The 22,764-nt window shown below is 36.6% G+C and overlaps 1 protein-coding gene across 4 annotated transcripts in view; it reads right to left on the bottom strand.

The window, feature by feature from the left end:
• THSD7B (thrombospondin type 1 domain containing 7B) overlaps nt 1–22,764 on the bottom strand; it is a 780,632-nt gene that overhangs the window by 320,004 nt on the left and 437,864 nt on the right. For all 4 annotated transcript variants that reach the window (XM_031651193.1, XM_031651195.1, XM_031651196.1 and 1 more), the window contains exons 8-9: nt 6,705–6,896; nt 4,774–5,008 (exon numbers count right to left, since the gene is read on the bottom strand). In XM_031651193.1, the coding sequence (XP_031507053.1) occupies nt 4,774–5,008; nt 6,705–6,896 (427 nt within the window). The remainder of the gene's footprint in view (nt 1–4,773; nt 5,009–6,704; nt 6,897–22,764) is intronic.

The following is a 22,764-nucleotide window of genomic DNA, read 5'->3' as shown; positions in this document are numbered from 1 at the left end:
TTTAGTTTGATAAGGGCCAAATATTTTCTTGCAACTGAAATTGTCTTTTTGTCACTTCCCCTGACAATGAGGTTTACCTTTTCCTCAGGGATTCAACTTTCTCTTCCTATATATCTATACGTTGTCTATCCTTTCATGCATCGTCACATTTCCAATTTCCATAAATTTTCTCATAGTACTCAAAAATAGTCTTTGGCTATTAGCAACCTAGGTGCACCCCAATTTCTTAAAACAGTAAAGTTGGTTTTCTGTATCACTGTATTGTCACTGACAGAGAAAAGACTTTTGATAACTTTTGGGCTGCTGATGCTGTGTGTGTACATACATGCACATGCTGTACATACACTAATTTCGAGTGCCTTGATGGTAGAATTACATTTTATATCATGTCTTAAAAATCCCATATTATCCCATATTTAGCTCAGTGTAAATGTTTAGTAACAGTAAGTGAATGATTGAATAGTATTCTGTGCTATTGAAGCCTGAAGACAAATAAATCCCTGGGGAATATTAGGCTTATTTCTCCAGCTATTTCCTCAACAAAACTGAAGCCTTGAAACCCAGAGAAACAGACGGATTCACTTTTTAGTTAGTAAGCATATATGGCCCCTTGCCTTTTGTCAAAATTTAACTTCCCGTTTTCATGTAATACTCTGATTTTGGATTAGCAATGCTCTCCATAAAAGGGAATGAATTCCATTTCGATGAATATATTTTCCTGCACTTGCACTGGAATGTTCTATAACTCTTGTCTCTTGGCCTCATTGTAGGCTTCAGTTTTATTTATTTATTTATTTTTAAGACAGAGTTTCTCTCTTGTTGCCCAGGCTGGAGTGCAATGGCGTGCCATATCAGCTCACTGCAAGCTCCACCTCCCAGGTTCAAGTGATTCTCCTGCCTCAGCCTCCCAGGTAGCTGGGATTACAGGCATGTGCCACCACACCCAGCTAATTTTTGTATTTTTAGCAGAGATGGGGTTTCACCATGTTGGCCAGGCTGGTCTCAGGCTCCTGACCTCAGGTGATCCACCTGCCTCGGCCTCCCAAAGTGCTGAGATTACAAGTGTGAGCCACCGCATCTGGCCAGCTTCAGCTTCTTATAAGCACTGTGCTGAAATACATCACATTGAGCTACAAAGACCTGCTGTTTTTTAGCTATGCCTCCAGGATTAGTCATCTGACCCAGGAACTCATGTATTCATCTCACTCAGCTAGATGGGGAAACCTGCCAAGCTTTTAAACATTAAATGTTTAAATGGAGCTATTTATTGCTATATCTCACAAAATGCCAGTTGTTTTCACATTAAAGGCAGAAAGCACCTTATCAGGAACTTTGAAAGGCTTTGAGTCATGTGTTTTCAATCTTTATTATCATTCTTTTTTGTACACTGCCACTGGGGAAAGAAAAGCATTGAATAGTAAAACAAAACCAAACACAACTTCAGGAAGATCCCAACAAGCTCTCACTCTGATTCAGTTGTGCCCAGGTAGCTCTCATTTTCTGATACGATCAGTTCTATTACTCGTACAATGGTACCAGTCTCACCTGTACAATTACATGGAAACCAAAACACTAACCCAGGGACACAAGAACTTGCGAGAAACTCTATGCCTCTCAGTGCAGTGGGTTTAGATATAACATTATTTTGATCCACATGTTCCATGGAGTCATGCTTCCTTCTCTTTTCTGAAGGCTACTTTTGTCCAGGGTATTTTCTTCTTCCTTTCCATTTCTCTATCCCCATCCCAAAGATTTCACATATGACAGGGGATCTTTTCCCACTGCAATGACTTTCATGTGAAAAAGAGCAAAAGTAGATTTCTGGAGGCATAGCAAAGGATACTTTAAATTGCTGATAATCTCCCTGGTGCTTCACCGGACACTAGGTATTATTTTCTTAGCTCAATTAATCTCATTAACCTCAAGAATTTTAATTAATTTCACTAAAGTCAATTCAGGATGCTCATGTTTAACAGGATTATTTGGAGACATACAGTAAGAATTAAAACTAGGTTGTTAAGTCTCCAGCCTCATTAACAGTACAGACAGTAATTAGCAATGTCTTTATATTTGTATGTGTATGTTAGGGAAAACATCTGTACAATTGATTTTTCTGTGCTGGTAAACCACAGCAAAACTGGAGATGATTTACTATAATAATAATATTTCAGTCTCACTTATGTACATTTTAAAACAAATGCATATTAGCTTAGGAATTATGTTTTAAACTACACACTTCTGTTCCTGTGATTTTTTTTCTTAATCATCTTTAACATTTGAGTAAGCTGACATGCTCAGAAACCTTCATAAAACTGTTATTTAAAGTAATAATGATGATGCAAGAAGAAATAGACGCTGATTTGAACATATAACTCAACTTTTTCTGTCCAAATAGCCCTTTAAAATATGATGATAATTCATGGAATAGGTATTAGTCTCAATTCTAACACCTCTTTGCTAAAAAACAAACAAGTTACATTCATGTCCAGTGAATTTTCCTGTCATGGTGGTTCAAAGATGAAAAGCTTTGTGGAAGGGAGATTGGGCTTCAGACATGCTAAAATTTTTCATCACTATAAAGAATAATAGTTTGCTGCATTTTATGTAGGGTTACTCCTACATCTAAGCCATACTTATTTTTATTTTTACATTCATTCTAATCTTTCGTGCGTCTTTTCTTAAGCAGTTGAAAATTTAGGTCATAAAAATAAACATTTTCTAGGCTTCAATTCTTCTCAGATAAAAGGAGTTCTCATGTCTGCATAACACCTTTATAAAGCTTACAGAACTTTACCATAACCTCATGACTTAGGTTGTCACCTGAAGCAGGTGATACTGAATGTTATTGTCCATATTTGTCTATAACTTCCATTGATTCATTGGTCCAATCAATCCATGTGGTGCTATGGCTACTAGACAAGTTGAAAAATACAACTGATACAAGTTGACATTTCCAAAAACACTGCTAGCAATGTAGAGTTAGGTTCTAGAGCAAAAACAGTATTTATGAGCTAAAAAGAGCAGGTCATATGTACGACATGTTCACTACTTTTCATGACAGTCCTCTTTAACAAAATTTATCATGGGAGATTAAATGTTTTTCTTGAAGCAAAAGATAAACATCAGCTTCCCTTGATCTTCATATCCAATCCTTGGCAAACCTATCACTCCTCTACACATAGGTTTAGTTCATTCATAAATTCCAGAAATGTTTATACTAACTACCTGCCAGATGCTGTGCTAGACTGGGGTTGGCACAAGAAAGCACATCCAATCCTAGAACTCTGGGAGCCACATTTAGGAGAAGAGAAAGGTGAGACGTTCCAGTCTATGCTTCCCTTCATGTCAGAGTGTGAGTTGCAAATACATGACTCCATGTGTATTTGCAAAACCATCCGCTCATCAGATGCTCTAACACAAGCTCTGGGCAGTGTCTGGCCAGTCTGCACTCTATCCACCGTAAGCAGTTCATTTCCCATAACAGAGCTTGCATGACTTTCCTTACACATGGCCAAAGTGGCTTCCATGACAGTGTGGATCAAGCCCAGAGCCCTTCACCGTGGTTCCCCGGACAAAATTATTCAGTGTTTCCATTGCTCATAAGAGAAACACAAATTAAATTGAACTAGGCAGAACACTGAATGTATTTTCATATTTTGCCATGGAGGGCAGGGTGTAGTCAGTAGGGACAGGACCACGGTTCAGTGCTGCCAGGATTTGTTCCAACTGCGTATCTGTTTCTTCCTGAGCATCAGAATGAACCTCTCCTTTTACTTTTTCCACAAGACCTGACCTTGTCTATGGCAACTCTCAGCTCATATGCTTAGAGCATCATGAACAGAAAAAAATAAGTTTCCTTCTACCAGCTTGAAAATCCCTGGGGAGGCACTCTGTGTTGCCTAGCTTATGACGCTAGACCAAAGCTGGCAGCAGCTCATCCTAGTGTCCCACACCCTATGCCTGGAGTAGGGTCTCCAAATATGGCCACTAGGAATCTCTCCAGATAGACTAGTCACAAGTCTCTCTATAATGCATAGGGCCCTTCTGTTTTCTTCTTTATCAGCCTTCCCACAGGAACTTTAGGAAAATATACATCTCCTCATTTGATCTAGTGATAAAACTCCCACAGCCAGTTCTTCAGTCAATTACTTTTTTTCCTCCCATCATTTGCAGTTGTTCTTGATCTTTTTTGACATCTATATCCTAGTTTCCAAGCCCATATTTTCCTACTGTCTTTAAAACATTTTATATCTCCATGTACAGAGAGTATAACATGCATGAGATTGTAAGCCATCCGAGGGCATGGATTCGTTTAGTCTAATTAGAATGGCTGTAGTATGGATGTATCTATTTAATGCAGGAAAGATCTCTGGAGTCTAAAGAAGAGTAAGACACAACCCTTTAATGCAAAGCACAGAACCTAGCTTTATGTTGACCTCATCTTTATGTGATTTGAGAAGAGTAAAAAATACTGAGGTCAGCTCTAGAAAATTTGTTTGATTATTCAAACACATTCAATGTTTGCAGACACTATTCATTTTTATCCATGTACTGATATATTAATACATATTATAAATGTACCGACGATACATACCATAGCTGTGTTTATCCTTGTTTGAGGCACATGTTTTAATCTTTAACAGTCAAACAGCAACAACAAACACTCTTACTCTATCAGAGACCCAGAAATATCTATATCTTGATAAACGCTTTCAACTAAAAATACTCAACATGAAATAATCAAATGCATTTTCAGTAACAGGCTAATAATACCTTTTGGTCATCACTTGTCCCACATGACTCTTGACACAGAAGACCCTCCGAGTCTGAATGCCTACACCACACGTGGCTTCTCCATTCCAGCCAATGGTTGCATTAAGGGCAGTTACCAATGTGTCCTCAGAACAAGGGCCCCAAGGTGATGTCTCCCAGTAAAGTTGCATACAGGAATGGTCGTTACACAAACGATGCTCCTGGAGAGCCTGACTAGGGGGACATGGCTTTCCACCTGCCAAAAATAAGAACAAAAGATAAGACATAGTTGTTGCTGTTGTTGCTGTTCTTGTTTTTGTTATTTCTGCTGTTTTTATGGTCTAGAGAAATAGCTTTGCTGACATAGCCTTCCAAAGACGTGAGCCATTGTGCTGTTCTTTCCAATCTAAGAACAGGGATTTTTGTCCTGAGCAACAACTGAGGATAATATTGTGCGTTCCTTTTCACTAAATAACAAGCGGCAGTCCACATCAATTAGATTTTAAAATTAATTGACTCTATTGCCCACCATTGCAGCATGTATCTCTGAGATAAAACTCCAAAGAAATCTACTTTTCAAAAAATATTTTTTATGCTTCATGTATTAGTTAGAATAGTCTATGACTTCGAAGTGTCTTGAACACACACACAAAACACACACACACACACACACACACACACACACACACACATACCCCTTATGCAGCATGGTCTTCCTTTCCTAGGAAAGGCGTTATTTTTCTAAGAGAACCATTTTAAGACACCTATCCTCTATCAAGCAGTGCATTTCACTGCAATTTGAGAAATCCAGAAATATCTGTTACAGTTTGGAGAAGAGAGCCCTCCTTAAACTCTGAAATAATACCTGACAATGTGCTATCCCCTGGCAGGAAGACCAGACATACATGCATCCATAGACTCTTGGATGAGTCAGACAATCCAATTTCATTATTGCCCTTTTCACAACATTTTTATTTCCATATAAAAAGTGGTATTTATCTAAAGCATTGATCTTTTCCTACTCTTCCACACTTTAATGGTTTATTCAGTGGGCCAAATGCCCAAGATTTGTGACCTTGGTTTTGTTATTCTTGATTTTTTTTCCCATTCACCCCTTCCAGAAATATAAAAGAAAAGAGCAGAAACCAACTTCACTTTAAGAATATGAAAATCTTCATTTATCTTGACCCTGGCCCCATTTCTCAGGATCAAAGAACAGAAACTTACTTAAAAAGTAGTTTCTCACAGCCAGTGGCCATGCTGTCCTGCTGTTCTAACTGAGCCATGGGCAGAAAAAGCCAAGGGAGGGCATGAAAGAAATGACGTGTGCTGGAGATAGAGACCATCACCGTAAATTACTGGAACAGCTGCTCCTGTAATTTGTTCTGATGTCACCTGCTTATATTCTCATAGCACTTTTTAGCTTCATCAAAGCCATTTTCACAGTCTTCATGCTGTGCCCCCCTCCTGCAGAATGCTGGCATGACAGAACAGGATACCAGCATGCACGGATCAGGTAGTTTGCAGATGTTAGTGGCAGTTCCCAGTTGAGAAGCCATGTCTCCTGATTATTAATTTGAAGCTCTTTTTACTAAGCATAGTCTAATTATGTCCCCAACTGCACAAGCTATCTTCAGTTTGGATGTGTGTCAACCAAACTCTGCCTTCTTGTCTAAGAAGGGTATTGAAAAATAACATCCATCTGATTGCCATGGTCCATACCCAGGTATGTGGTAAAGCAATTCATGTAAATGGGTGAACCCAGCATAGCTAAACTAGAGGATCAAAGCAAAAAGCATAGAGGGAAATGAAATGGTTCACTTGGATTCAGGGAATAGAGATATCATCTATGTGTGACTATTTCCTCCATATAAACTTCTCTATCACCAATGAGGAAAAATGATAATAATTGAGCTAATGCATCCAGAGTGAAAACATTTTCTGTTACTCACCTTCCCCAGCCAGTGCCAGGATAGTTCTTGACCTGGTCTGTTTCCCATCTGAGTTTTTATTTGAACAGGACTGGGAACAGGATGACCACTCCGTCCACTCGCTCACCACACAGTCCATTCGGCAGGGAATTTCACAAGCCTTCCTCTCAGGAGGAGGTGGTACTGGGCAAAGACTCCCTGATACCTCTTCCCCTACAATCAACAAGATCAAGACAGTTGGTGATTAATGCACAATCAAGGCCAGTCCAAGGAACAGTTAGGCTCACTGCTTTATCTATTACTTCAGTTTAAACTACCAAAAAAAAAAAAAAAAAAATGAATCCAGAAATATCTGTTAAAGTTTGGAGAAGAGAGCCCCTCCTTAAACTCTGAAATAATACCTGACAATGTGCTATCCCCTGGCAGGAAGACCAGACACACACGCATCCATAGACTCTTGGATGAGTCAGACAATCCAATTTCATTATTTCCAAATGGCTGAAGACAGTTTCTTCAGCCATTCACAATCTTTACATCAGAAAAAACTGCCAGGAGATAATTTGGCATTTAGAAAGGTAGAGACTGCAGCAAAACTCCCATTTGTAATCCTTCATAGAGACAAAGTTGACTTCTTTCAGAAACAATTGAGCCATGGATGGCTGAAGACTCATGTGGTAGATGTGTTACGGACAACCATATATAACAAGTATATGCTTTTCTTCAAAACGGAAGTCAGAGCCGTCCGTTCACCTGAAAACCACAATTTATGTTGAGCCTTCTAATCTACTAAATTAAAAGGAATTTTATAATTCTAGCTTTCTTTTGGGTACATTCACCTCCAAATATGCAACCTTATGCAAGATTATCACATAATGTCTCTTTTGTTCTCCTTTTTCATGGTGGTAAATTATCCAAAACTAACATGAAACTGGACCTGTGGCTAAAGTTATGTTAACAAGTTGACATAGAGTTGACAGCCAGTCTGAAGTTCTCCCTAATACATTTACTATTCCCCCTTGAATAATCTAATGCATTGCTAAACCAAAAATAACTATACTCAAAAATACTGCACAAACACACCAGTTGTCAAGGATCCTCAATTTTGCTATTGCCTCAGTGCCTTTCTATAAATACTATTTACAATCCTTTGATACCATACCATAGAACATGATTTTCCAGAAACTATAAAATAATGGAGTTTTATAATTAACAGATGTTAGGACTAAAGGGATAATTTCTAAGTAACGGAAAAATATCTCAATGACTACAATGGCTTCTTAAAACTCTCAGGTTATTTATTTGATATTATTAGAATTCAAATATTCCTCTTTTATAGATAATAACTCAACTCTTACTATTCCCCTCATTCACAGTCTCCTCATAAAAACAGAGGACACAAAGAATAGTGACATCATTTATTGTTTGAAATAACAACATAAAATGTGAAATGGCAACTATACGAGAGAGGCAGTTTTGTTTGTATGACTTTATGGCTTTGAAATTCTCTTGTCATGATCTGGCTAAAACAAAAAAATAAATGCGAAGGGGACTAGTATTTATTGAAACATCTCCTTGTGCCAGGCACTGTGTTTTGCATATATCACTCAGGCTTTGCATATGTTATTGAGTCCTCACAAGAAACTCTGAATGGCAAGTGTGATCCATCTCATCTCATAGATGAGGGCTCAGAGCAGAGGCTCAGAGATGAAACTTTGCTCATGCTTACACGGGCCTGAGCTGGGGAGCAAATCCGAACTCTCTGACTCTAAAACTTCTGCATCTCCCATTAACCATGCTGTGTCTAATTCCAAGGAGATGGATATTCTTTTTCTGAGGAAGTAAATAAAACAAGCTGACAGTCAGCAAGACTGCCTGAAGGAGAAGATAGTGCACAGCTAATATCTGTATTCATATTTGTAAATGAGACCAGGATCATTGCCCTTGAGGTACAAATAAAGCTTTTCAAGCATATCATGAGAAGTAATAGAGGTTCTAGCAGATAATCAAGCTGAAAGACCAGTTCCAATAATTCTCTCTTCAGTCTCAATCTATTTCCAGGTTGAGTCCACACTGTGTGTAACACACACACACACACACAAACACACACACACACCCCCAATACAGCACTTTCCCAAGTATAGAAGCACACAGTCCAAACAAAAGGCCCAACCTACATCTAATCAAAATTTAATTTCCATACTTGTGAATATTATTAACATAATCTATACACAAAATATTTTAAAGCTATGTCTTGCAATAAACATTTTGAGGAACAAGATATTTGTTTATGGGTTTTATGAATAAAAGTAAGGGGAAAGGTGGGGAATGTTGGGTTAAAAATAGTAACATTGGTTTCATTGCTGAAAAACTTCTCAGTGTTGAAAATGCCAATATATATTGTAAGTTTCCTAGAAGGGAAATGAGATGTAGTGCTTTTCATCTGTATTTGATCAGGGGCCATACTTTTTGAAGAGCATCTGTCTCTTTCTTTCAGAAATGGTACTTTTATGAGTATGCTTTGAGAAAACTCTACATTAAAGAACTATAAAACTGTCAACTACTATTTGATGAGTAAATACTATGTCCAAGACATATGATGGGATAAAAATAGATGGGTTGACTGTTACTTATCTTTCTAGAGCTCATGATTAATGATGAAGATGAGCTATTAACACATAAAAGTAAAACCAAGCCCAAAAGTAAATGTCAAGTTGCAACTGTGTGATTCAAACGTAAAATATTTTAGTGATTCAGGGGATTGGCATGGTTCCCTCCAATAAGGGAAACAAAAAGGCTGAGAACTTGTGGCAAGGATGGACGGTATTTCAGGCGTTGGAAGGATCGGCAAAGGTTACGCAGGAAAATATGAGGTATCTGGAAGATAGTTAATACTGAAGGTGTGTCATGAAAAGAGAAAGCCTATCTTGGAGGAGTTATTTGACATCAAATTCCAACTGATCTAGACAGAAACGTAAGTTTTATTATATTTCTGCCTTCCTTAAGTTCCCAGTTACTCAGGTTTCCCGTGACCCAAAATTTACCATCCTCCCTGTTATTACGTTTAGTGTTCTCAGTATTCACTTCAGGTGCTCGAATACTTTTTAAAATCTCAGACTTTTTATAAGCTGATACACCTATTTCCTCAGTGAACTTTAATGTCAATACTCCCACCAACACCAACCTTTTGATAGTTTGGCTATACAGGCTAATTCAGAAAAGTGAACAAATAGATCAGAACTTCAGGGAAGCCAAACTAATAGTCATAAGCATCCTGTAATTCCTGTGGGAGTTATTTTAAAAGAAATCTTGAAAAAACAAACAAACAAAAAAAACTGCACAATGGTGTCTAAGCTGCAATGTGCCTAGCCAGACTCAATGAAGTGTATTAAGGTGAATTGTAGCTACCAACATTTACTCACTTAAGGACATCACTTAACATTTTTGAACATCAATTATTTCACTTGTAGGAATAAAATAATAACATTTACCTTTTAGAGCTATTCTAAGGATTAGGATTCATTTATTCAACATACATATCAAGGTATCTAACACATGGTGAGCTCTCAATATACGAGAACCTTAAAAAATGTCTTTGCAAAGACATATACCACACAAAAAAACAAATGGTCTTCATCTGAAATCTAGATATTTATGTCACAGTCATGGAAAGCACTTGCTTTACTATTCATATTTGTGTACAAATGACAATCAACAGTTTCACAGATTGGTTTACATAAAATATTTAAAACCTTATAATTATACGGATCCTTTTATTGACATGGTTGGCTAATCTAAACCATCTAGGAGCCAAAAATAAAGCACTTGAGCCTAAATAACCTCATCTGCCCACATACATTGGTATAATTATCTTCCCATTGTGCAGAGAGAACCCATCTCAGAAGAGGAACATTTATGCTTTCCTGTTTTTATTTTCTTGGATTGATCAATGAGACCACGGAAATCTCAGGCAAGCATGGAAAATAAAGCCCCACATAGTTCAAAAGCTTAGCCATTAAAAGTGAATTTCACAAGCTCAGATAATCTAATGTCATAATAAAATGGAATGTATTTAAGAGGGAAATTGAATTCATCTTTCAAAAAGACTCTATACAATTATTCCCAGCACTCACCAGGCTCCCAGGGATCAATAACAGTAAACTCCCTGTTCTCTCCTCGTGGAATAGACTTATTTAAACCAGTTATGATTCTGGGAAAAAGGAACATGGTGCTGCTTTGACCGTATCACTTGGGATTTTGAAAAATAATTTAATGTGATGAAATTCACATAACATAAAATTAACTGTTTTAAAGTAAACATTGCAGTGGCATTTAGCACATTCACAATAGTTACAAAATATTTTAATCACTCAAAAGCAAAGCCCCATATGCATTGAGCAGTTTCTGTTACCTCTTCCCCGCAGCCTCTGGAAACTGCCAATTTACATTCTTTTTGTCTCTATGGATTTATTTATTCTGAATATTTTATATATGCTTGTGATGTTTTGCATCTGGCTTCTTTAAGCATAATATTTTGGTGGCACATTCACCTTACAGCATGTTTCAGAACTTCATTCCATTTTATGAATGAACAATATTTCATTGTATGTATATACTGAAATGTGTTTATTCATCTGTTGATGGACATTTGGGCTGTTACCATATTTTGGTTACTATGAATACTACTGCTATGAATATGCATGTGCATATACTTGTTTGAATACCTGTTTCTACTTATTTGGGATATACATCTAGGAGTGGAATTCTGGAGTCACATTTATCACTCAAATTTGCTGGCTGGTGATTCTGGGGGCTGTGGCATAGATATCCACAGGAATAGGCCCTGGCGACAGTTCACACTACTCTTCTAATACCTGTCCATTCTCAGCAGAATCAAAAGCACTTGGACACGACAAAGATTCCTAACACATAAATATACTCAAGATCACTTAAGAATGTTTCTTTTTTCAGTTCAAATGTATGTATCAATTAAAAATAAAATATAAATAGCATGTATATTTTATAAAAATAAACAAACAGCATAGTCTATAATTCTTAGTTTCTGACCCAAGAGTACAGGTGTCCAAAGAGAGAAAGAAAAAATAAAGATATGAACAAAATAGAAAGACAAAGAAAATAAAAAAACCTAGAAAACCATGAATCCACAGTGTAATTTGAAAAGTAGACCAACACTTTGTTATGATACAAACTTCAAACTACCTTACTCGTCCAAAAATAATGCATACTGGGTACTTTATTGATATTTCCTCTTGTATGCTATTACACTATGGAAAATAACGAAACAGTTATCGAAAATACTCTACATGTCATAAAATTTTATGTCCTATTTAAATCTAAGAAAAGAATGCCAATAAACCTTGATTAAATGCTTGCCCACAGCTCAGTAAGATATCAACAGACAGTACGTAGCAAATTTAGTGGAACTCACATGCATTTAATTCCATTTTTAAAATCTAAATATTATGTCCTCAAAAGCAAGTAGCCCTTGGCCACTTCTGGATTGAGACCCTAACCAGCTAAGGAAATGTTTATACTCAGAACCAATAAAATATGGAACAAAAGCTAAGGGCAAAACAGAAGCTATTTACAATATCCTAATATTGCCAACAACACAGTTAATGTCTCCTCTTGCTAGTTTCAGAATTGGAAGCATATTTGTCTATTTAGCTCACACATATAAGAAGATACATAAAGAAACTTGATGTCAAATATTATAGTAACAAAAACAACATCAACAACTGCAATAAAATAACAACAGCATCTGATATTTGGGAAAGCTGAGAGTGGATTAAACTCTAGCTAACCACATCACATGCAGTATTTCACTGAATATTCATATTAATATCATTAGCTTGGCACTATTGTTACACCTGAGGCATGAAGAAGTTAAAAAACTTGCTCAAAGTTTTTTCCTTACACAGCCAGTGTCTGAGCTGGGTTTGGAAAGCAGATCTGCAATATGTAATAAGCTCAGTTCTTATCCATTAGGGGTTGTGTTGCTTTCTGGTTCATATCTCACATGTATCTTTCTCTTTACATTGCTTTTAGATAATACCAAACCATGAATAAGGGACTCTACACAATTCATTATCAGCTCATCAGTAAATCTACCATGGGGGGAGCAAGCCCAGAAGAGTGGGCACCTTGATTATTTTGGAACTGCATCATGGCATGGGGTGGAATTATACAATGCTTTTCAAACATAGAAAAGATAAGTAGATGAAAGAGAGTTCAGAATGAAGAGATGGAGGAAGTGATAGAATACAAGGCCACATAAGTAAAGACTCAAGTAGGGAGATTCAGCAAAGACTGTACAATGTATGGTGAGCTAAATTACACAAACACAGACAAAAAATATAATAAAGATGTAAAGATGCTCACAAAGTGAAAAACAACGAAGTTCTAAGAGCTGATAGAAGTAAAGAAAGAGAACATAGAGCAAAGGCTAAAATGAACATGGGAGGAAAACCCAAAAGAGACATTAAAAAGAAAATACTTGAGATAAGAAATAATAGCAATAATAAACAATAAGAAACAGTATTTCCAAATAAACATGATTACAAAGGCCAGGAGTTAGCTAAAATGGCATCCGTGTGGCAGGTGAGCTGTTTGTTTCAGAAGCCTAACTGGGTAGGTATACAAAGTTCTTCAACATACAATAATACAACAATAGTAGCTAACAATTTGATCACCTAGGATGTACCCAGAAACATACTGTTATGTTCTACAAGTATTAGTTTATTTAACCCTCAAAGCATTAATATCAGTAAACACATGCATAGTACTTAATAGATGTCAGTTTCTGCTCCAAGTAAATCATCTATATTAATTCATTTAAATTTCACAATAGTCCTTTGTGGGAACTATCTTTATTAATAAAGGCACTATGTCTTGGGTAAGTTAAATATTCTGTGTAGAAACAAACACAAGTAAATGGTGGAGCTTGAATTTGGACATGGACAACCCAGTCAGAGTATGTTTCTTAATCATGATGCTCTACTGATACTCAAGTGTTCTATTCTCTCTCAGGACATTGTATGTACCTGGCTACAGAAGGATCAATCCAGTGGAAAGTCAGTGAAGTGTAAGTATGATCACACCTTTAGTACATGAATAGCGTACTATGTGTTACTCAAGGTGAGAGGAGATGCCAAAGAGCAGAAACAGACTCTATGATTTAGGAGCAAACTGCAGTTGCTCAAAAACAACAAATCAAGCAAAAATCTAACAAAACATCTTAGTGGTTGTGTTAGTTCATTCTCACACTGTTATAAAGAACTGCCTGGGTAATTTATAAAGGAAAGAGGTTAAATTGGCTCATGGTTCTACAGGCTGTACAGGAAGCATGGCTGGAGAGGCCTCAGGAAACTTACATCATGGCAGAAGGGGGAGCAGTCACACCTTACAGGGCCGAGTTAGGAGGAAGTAGGGGTTGGGGGATACTGCACACTTTTAAACAAACAGATCACATGAGAACTCCCTGTCAAGAGAATAGCAAGGGGGATATCCGCCTCCATGGTCCAGTCACCTCACATCAGACCCCTCTTTCCAATATTCGAGATTACAGTTCAACATGAGAATTTGGTAGAGTTGGGTAGAGTCACAAATCCAAATCACATCAGTGCTGAAATGTTACATTGAGGCGGTCCAGTCACACATTCCAGGAGCAAGCAATCACTATTTTATATTTGTGTAAAGAGTTTGAAAATTACTATAACTAAAATGCAGGAAAAAACTTTGTTGTTGTTGTTGTTGTTGTTCCTAAAAATAACGCCAACTTGTTGATAAACCGTTCAGCTTGGTAGTCAGGGTGGATGAGAACAGGGTAAGAAGGTATCCATTTAAAGTAACTTAGCACTGGATGGTAAAACTCGATGTTTCAGAGTTAACTCAATCTCAGGTTTTCAATGTTTCTCTTCTGTCTCTTATCTCATTTTCTCCGGGCAGCAGTCAAGGGTCAGAGAAACATGTATGTAACAATGTTGAACACTATTGTGTGAATTTTGTTGGTTCTCCAACTGAGTTACTGCCATCAAATTGGTCTTTGTGTATTATTACCTAGTCTTGACAGTGCACCTGCAGCCACTGTGAATTTCTAGGGTCCATGACACGGTTTTCCTTTCTTCTGGTCCACATATTTCACAGCCACCTACACCTGACTCCAAGCAAGTCCTAGTTTCCTGGAGTAGCCAACATTTCCACAGTCCACACAGGGGCATTCGGGAATTTCAGGACCATCCCCACATGATAAACAGGCCTCGGGGACCTGGTTTGGAGGGTGGGTAGCACGTAGCTCAGGCCCACTCTGTGCCTAAACACAGGGAACCATTTTCTCTGCTTTCAGTTTCCTTTTAACCTATCTGAAATTTCCATAGTTGTCATTTCCTCAGCCCAGCATTTCATCCACAGAATGAGAGGGGCCAGGGACTCTCACCATCTACTGTCTTCTCCACATCCTCCCCAGGCTCCTCATTTCTGACCCAGGAAGCCAGCAATGTGGGATCCAGGCTTATGCTAACACTCTACACTCTAGTCCTTTGGCCTTCCTTTATGATATTTGAAGGGAGCTATGTGGGATTTACCAAGCACTGTTCTATACGCCTGGCTCTTGCATATGAATTACTGACTTCCGGACTTATTGTCTCTGATGTGAGCTCCATTTTGTGCACTAACTCTTGTCTGTATGTTTGTATTTGAGGTATAATTATCCCAATTTTTCCAGTGCATGCCTCAGAAATCAACAGGGGGAGGGTTTCTTGCCCATGAAGGTGTACAAGAAAAAAGCAGACTGCAACATCTCAAAATATGATCTGATGACATCTACTTAATGTGGAAAGCTTATTTCTCATGAGAGTTCTACAGAAAAATTCTGTATAATTTTCAGAAGATGAATCCAGAATAAAAGAATAAAATGAATAAGTGAGCTCCGTAATGTAGAAAATGCTTCTTCAAAAGGAAAATATTGCAGCAAGTAAACAGTGCATTATAATGGACAGAATAGTTGAGGAGTAGTTGGGACGTCTAGATTTCAGTTCTGCTTTTGACACTTATCAAAATATAACGTTGGAAAATTATTAAGCTTATTAGGCCTAAGATACCTGCCATAAGTGGAGGGAAGGGCAGTACTAACATTTCTGATTATATTATTGGGTTTGATGATGGATCAAAGAGGGCAATAGAAAATAACATTTAGAAAATTGTAAACACTATTTATACATAATGTGGTTTTCTTATTATTGGTAAAAATGGGGATAAAAGGCCGGGCGCGGTGGCTCAAGCCTGTAATCCCAGCACTTTGGGAGGCCGAGATGGGCGGATCACGAGGTCAGGAGATCGAGACCATCCTGGCTAACCCGGTGAAACCCCATCTCTACTAAAAAATACAAAAAAATAGCCGGGTGAGGTGGCGGGCGCCTGTAGTCCCAGCTACTCGGGAGGCTGAGGCAGGAGAATGGCGTAAACCCGGGAGGCAGAGCTTGCAGTGAGCAGAGATCCGGCCACTGCTCTCCAGCCTGGGCAACAGAGCGAGACTCCGTCTCAAAAAAAAAAAAAAAAAAAAAGTGGGGGGATAAAGAACATTCCAAATAGAAAAATGATTTGAGTTAAAGATACTATGTCTCTTCTCCATCCTAATTTTGTCTTAGCTAGAAAAGTATAAGAGGAACTGAAAGAATTATAAAGTCAGAAATAACATTACTCATTTCATTTAGCTGTCTAGCTAGCTCTGCAGAAAAGAATCTGGACCAGCTTCAATATGAGGTATACCTTTACAAAGTACTTCAAGTTATCTAGAAGTTTCTTAAATAGTTAAATAATAAAAACTTTTAAGTTAGACTGGGTAAGTCAATAGAGTAAATTGGTAACACATCACTAAACAATAATCATTTATCTCTGTAATTAACCTTCAGAAACATAACTTTAATGTCTGTACATGGGAAATGTATGGTAATTTATTTAACTACCTCACTATAATTGCACAATTAAGATGTTTTCAATTTTTCTGTGATAAATAACACCCCAAAAATATTCTTGACCATAACACGTTGATTACTTTCCTAAGAATAGATTTCTTGAAATGGAAAAACAAAGTCAAAAAACATAAACTTCATTAAAGTTCTTAGTAGAAAAAGTTGCACATTTGCTTTTTTTCCATTATTTCCATTATTTATCATCACACATAGCTTTTTAATGTACATTCAATAAAATTCACTCTTTGTAGTTGTATAGTTCTGGCAAATGCACAGTCTTGTATCCATCACCAAAATCACGAGGCAGGACAGTTCTATCACCACTAAAAAGTTCCCTTATGGGGTCCCCCTGCAGTCAATACTTTCCCATCAGTTCTAACTTTTGGGAACAACTGATAAGGCATTGTCCCTATAGTTTTGCTTCCCTCCTCCCCCAGAATGTCATATATATAAAAAATGATACAGTATGTATCCTTTGAGGTCTTACTGCTTTCACATAGCAAAGTGCATTTTAGGTTCATCCATGTTACTGTCTCTATGAATCAGTCATTCTTTTTGGGTTGCTGAATAGCATTGCATGTATGGATGTAGCAGGTTTTGTTTATCCATTCTCCTGCTTAAAGACTTTTGGGTTGTTTCCAGGTTTTGGCGATTGTGAATAAAGCTGCTATGTAAGATTTTGTGTGACTACAAGTTTTCATTTCTCTTGAGTAAAATAATCAAGGGTGAAATGTATGAGAGTTCTACATTGCTCTAACTGTTCTACACCCTTAATAGCACTTTGGTATAACCAGTTTCTTTCTGTTCTTTATTGAATTGTTGTCATTCTTATAGGTGTGTAGTGTTATTAAACTGTATTTTTAATTTGCATTTTCCTATTGACTAATGATGCATCTTTTCATGTGCTTATTTGTCATCTGTATATCTTTGGTGAAGAGTCTTTCCAAATCTTTGGCTTATTTTTTTAATTGAGTTTTTTTTTATTGTTGAGTTTTGTAAGTTCCTTATATATTCTAGAAAGAAATTATTTGTCACACATGTGATTTGAAAATTTCTTTTTACAATCTTTTTTTTTTTCATTTTCTTAACACTGTCTTCTGCAGAGAAAAAGTTTTAATTTTGCTGAAGTCATCTTATTAACTTTTTCCTATATAGATTGTGCTTTGGTGCTGTATTCAGTTTGCATTTAAAAATACAAATTTTCAGGAAGGAACAGAAAATACATTGCTCTATGCATACACACAAAAAAGAGAGTTGAAACTTCTATATTAGGACCTATAATTTTATAATTTTGGATAGAGTGAATTCTCCAACCAGTGTGTCCTAGTATACAACACCAACACTAGTTTGCACCTACAGTTCTATAGCACAATTTTCCCATAGTGAATGTTTACTGAAGTAACAACTGAGAGTCTAGCACTATAACATCCTGATAACCTGTATGATGCCATGAAAATTACCTTGTGGCTAAAAATTATTTGGTAGCCATTGAGTATAATGCACCATGATGAAGGTGAGATTTGTCTTTTATAACACTGCGAAAACATCTGGCACAATGTCAGCCACATAGTAGGTCTCAATAAATTTTGGATGAAGAAGTAAATGAGAAGTAAAGGGAAAGATGGTTAGTCTACTTAATGTATAAGCAATCTTTTGCTTTTACAGTATTTGCTCCTAATAGTGTTTATGATATAATTGTGATCATAACATATTGAAAGTTACAGACCATGGCAAACTATTTTCACTCTTAACACATTTTTCAGCTCAGGCCTCTAGGAAGCTTGACTTTGAATAAAGTACGCAAAAAGCAAGATGAGCTTGCCTTTTTCTTGAGTTGGTTGGTAACCTCTTCTGTTTTTGTCTGAATCATATGCCTGTTATTATAGCAACCATGATATTGCCAGTTCTTGTCTTTGGATCCTGTACATTTTGGAATTTATGAAAAATTTGTAGAGCTCATCAAACATCTAAGGATTTTTGTACTGGGGAAAACAAATCTACAGAAACAGAACAGTTTAAGGCAGGCAAATCTCACTGACTATGTAATTCTCAGAGGATAACCATAGTGTTTCCCTTTAAAAGGCATTCTTGATGTCTTTTCCCATGCCTGATTCCCTGGCTATTAAACTGTTCCTATTCAATTTTGCAGAACATGGCAGGGGTCTAATGACTAGTTTTGTACTATATTGAAGAAGTATAATAAAACAACAAACCACATAACTACATTGAAAGTTTGCAGTGGTGAACTAGGGGAGAATCATGCTGTATATTTTTCTCATGAAAATCTTGCAAACTAATTAAGACCTTAAAATAATGAATGTGTCCCATTTTTCTATTTTTTTTCATGAATTCAGTTGAGATACAGTATTACAATACTGCAGACAAAGCAGCATAGAAGCTAAGACTTAGAATAGGTTTCGCACCCATCAGAATTTTTTGTGCTCCAAAGAGAAAACAGCCATTAAAAGTTTAGTTCAGTCTTTAGTAAAACCAGCCAGCTGTAAAAACTAAGATGTTCACATGAATATTAGAAAGATAATAATCAGAAAAACAGAATGGGGAAAGAATAAATTCTGAAGGGATAATCCCAAAGTTCTTACTCAAGGCAAGCTGATATCAGTTGGAAATTTATGTAAATAATAACACCAAATTAATGATATGCATATATCATGAATATATAGATTTCTACTGTAATCATTTTTTATGTAGCACAATCTTCTAGTATTGTCTTAAGACTGATATTTATGCTTTTATGCAATTGAATGAATTCTAAAGAAGAATAAACCCTTACTTTGTCTATCTTCCCTAAAGTCACCTACCAGTTATTACAACAATCAATTTGGCACTGCCATGCTTCTAGCCAATCTCTAATAATTCAGAAGGAAACCAGCACTTTCACTTAAGATATATTTAAATATAAATAAAATACGTGCTGAGATATTTCAAAACACAAGGAGTGAACTTAAGCAAATGTTTCAAAAATCCAAACATCACTTCATATCATTGTCAAATTATCCTTAACACTTCAGAGTGATAGTGACATTTAAGTCAACTTGTATGCTCAGACTAAAAAAAGATGAAGAATACAGACATTTGAAATACAGGTACTCTTTTCTCCTCTGCATTAAAATAAAAAAGATACATGCCGCCCATGAAATAAGTATGATTTTAGTGGATGTTTACTTAAGAGGTCAAATTGTAATTATATCATTAATAATTATATTGATAATTATTGCCTGCAAGGCATAGTTTATTTGGAAGCAATTTAAGAATATTAGATATTTCTGATCATTTATCTTATTCTAACTGGCCTATTGATTGAAAGAATAATTTTCTAATTTTTCTAGGCAATTAAACTGCACTTATTAGGTTATTTGCACATAGGCATTTCTTCCTGAGATATAACAAATGGAGGGAAACAGTTGCTCAATAAATTCAGGGTTGCATAATGTCTTAAGCCTTTAACCCATTATATCACCTTGTTGGCCAGAGAAAATGATGTATCTTATGTATTTCTGAATCCCCAGTGCCTAGAATAGTACTTGGCTCATAGTAAGTAGTCAATAAATGCTAATTGAACTGAAACGAGCATAATTGAGCTGAACAGATGTTTTAGCATCTGAGATGTTTTTGGTTTCCATAGAGCTAGCACAAACTGAGGAAATTTTTAAATGACTAGAAATGTATCAACATCAATATATCAAGGTTCTACTGCTATGAATACTGGTAAAGGCACGGATTTACAAGCAGATAGACCTGAGTTTAAATTCTAGCCTGCCATTCTAAGTTGGTTGTCTCTAGGTGAGTTATTTCATCTCTAAGTTTGCATTGGCTTCCTCACCTAAATATGTAAATAATGATTCCTGTCAATACTTCACAGGAATTATGTCATAATTAAATGAGGTAAGATTAAAGTAGCAGGTACACAGTAAGTGTTCATTATGTGTTGGTAATAATAATGACATATGTCTACCAATTTCTGTTAATGGCTTTAGATTTTCCATACATTCCTCGCAGACACAGTCAAGTCTGTAAAAACTATGCCAACATAGGAAGAAAGTAGGGAAGAGTGTAAAAAAATAATGGGTATATGAAATGGCATTTATGCAAAGCTTAGCAAGGCACCATCTGATAGTCAGTATGCTTGCTTTGGCAGTGGGTTTACCTGTCCAGTACCCTGATTTTGCTTTTGCTTGGGGTACTGTCCATCAGTATACAATTCCTCAGGGGCAGATGTCGAGAAACAACTCTGGATGGAAGGATGACCATGTCCAAAGGAAAACTGTGCAAAAGGGAGTCTCATTTATGTAAGAAAAAATGACTGAAAGTGCCAAGAGAGAAGAGAGTTGAATAATCACAAAAGAGTTAAATCCACATTACACGTATCTCTCGGAAGATACGGGAGCAAACTTGCCCATAGACAACTAGGCAGCTAACCTAGACAGTGATATTCGAGCATCCTTAAAACTATGAGCACTAGCATTAGCAGCTGGAGCCTATGATGTATCACTGTGCTTACAGATCTGGCCTTATGCGACTTCTTATTCAAGTTTGTGGAGATTCAGGAAACCACATTTTCTTTCGCTGTGAAATTTCACAAACTGGGAAAGTTTAATCACCAACCCTGGATTTGTACATCCAGCCAATGCTGAGCTGACTTATGGATCTTTGCCGAGCATGCCAAATCCATCCTTGGACATCTGGGCACCATGGGGCACCCATTTCAGATTCAGAAGTAATCATACAGTGCTTACTGCCAGGCAGTGACAGGATACCTATAATTTCAACAACATGGAAAAGGGGTTCTGTTTCATTTCCCTTATTCATCAGTGTACCTAAAATCTCAAGCCTGCCAAAACTAATTTCAATCCACTCTTCCAAATGTAGATGTAGAGATGGAAGAAGAGCATGTGTGAAAAATTTGCCTGAAAATAAGAAAAGCCCCAGAGTTACAGAATGCAATATTGTTTCTCTAACTTAGAAAATATTCTTCAATTTTCTTCACTATTCAGTTATTATAATGTGGTGTGGGGGGATACCCTGACAACTGCTTTCGGCAGAATTTTTATACTTATGTGTGCAAAGGAGTAAGTATGTAAACAGAAAAATATTAAAACTTTCAGTGTTAATCTATATTTTAAAACACAAGCACATCTTGACAAACTTTCAAATACAGAATGCATGAAATTCATAAAATATATATGAGCATGACTGCAATACTGTTTCTAATTTATTTTTCCCCTCAACAAAATTCTGCCTTTGAATTCTTATTCATTATGCCTTTTATTCAATTGAGTACCCAGGAAGAAAATACAATAAAGCTTTGCTAATTTCATAAAATATTGAAACACTGACACTGCAAATAGAATTTCACTATCTTTATGTACTTCTGGGCCTATCACATAACTTAATCTAAAAACCTATTTAAGAAATGCATAATTTCTATTTTGATGAATTGCTTTCAGTATGTTAGAGAAGAAATATTCAAAACTTGGAAAAACCATTTCCACTTGTTCAAAGTAGTCAAAGAGCTAATTCACACAGATTAAGAGAATAAAGAATATAACAAACTTGGCCAATGTCTTGACATAATCATTGCAAGATGTGTCTCTGGCCCTCTTGCAAGCTTTAAAGGTGAGTTCAAGTGGTCTTCCAAGAAAATAAAGACTATTACTAGGTGGTCATCTTTGCTCAGTCATCATTTTAAAATGTACTATAGTGTCTTAACTTCCTGATCAACAGGTTTCTTCCCATGACTGAGGGCATACAGAGCTTTCCAGGCCAGCAGGCTCCTTTCTGCATTTCAGAATGACTTATTTCAAATGACTCTTCCCCTAGGGAGAATTGATTATCACAGTTTTAGAACTCATATAACCTGTTCAGGAATCTTCAGCTTTTGTAGAATAGGCAGAGAAAAGTTTCTGTTAAAATGCTTGTACTCTGGATATTAGCCCTAATACAGACATTTCTCAAAGAAAACATTTGTGCGGTCAACAAACATGAAAAAAAGCTCATTATCACTGGTCATTAGAGAAATGCAAATCAAAACCACAATGAGATACCATCTCATGCCATTTAGAATGGCAATCATTAAA

Source organism: Papio anubis, chromosome 10 (assembly GCF_008728515.1).
Source record: "Papio anubis isolate 15944 chromosome 10, Panubis1.0, whole genome shotgun sequence".
NCBI lineage: Eukaryota > Metazoa > Chordata > Mammalia > Primates > Cercopithecidae > Papio > Papio anubis.
The sequence above is the reverse complement of the archived record's forward strand: the minus strand, read 5'-3'. Positions and strand labels throughout refer to the sequence as shown.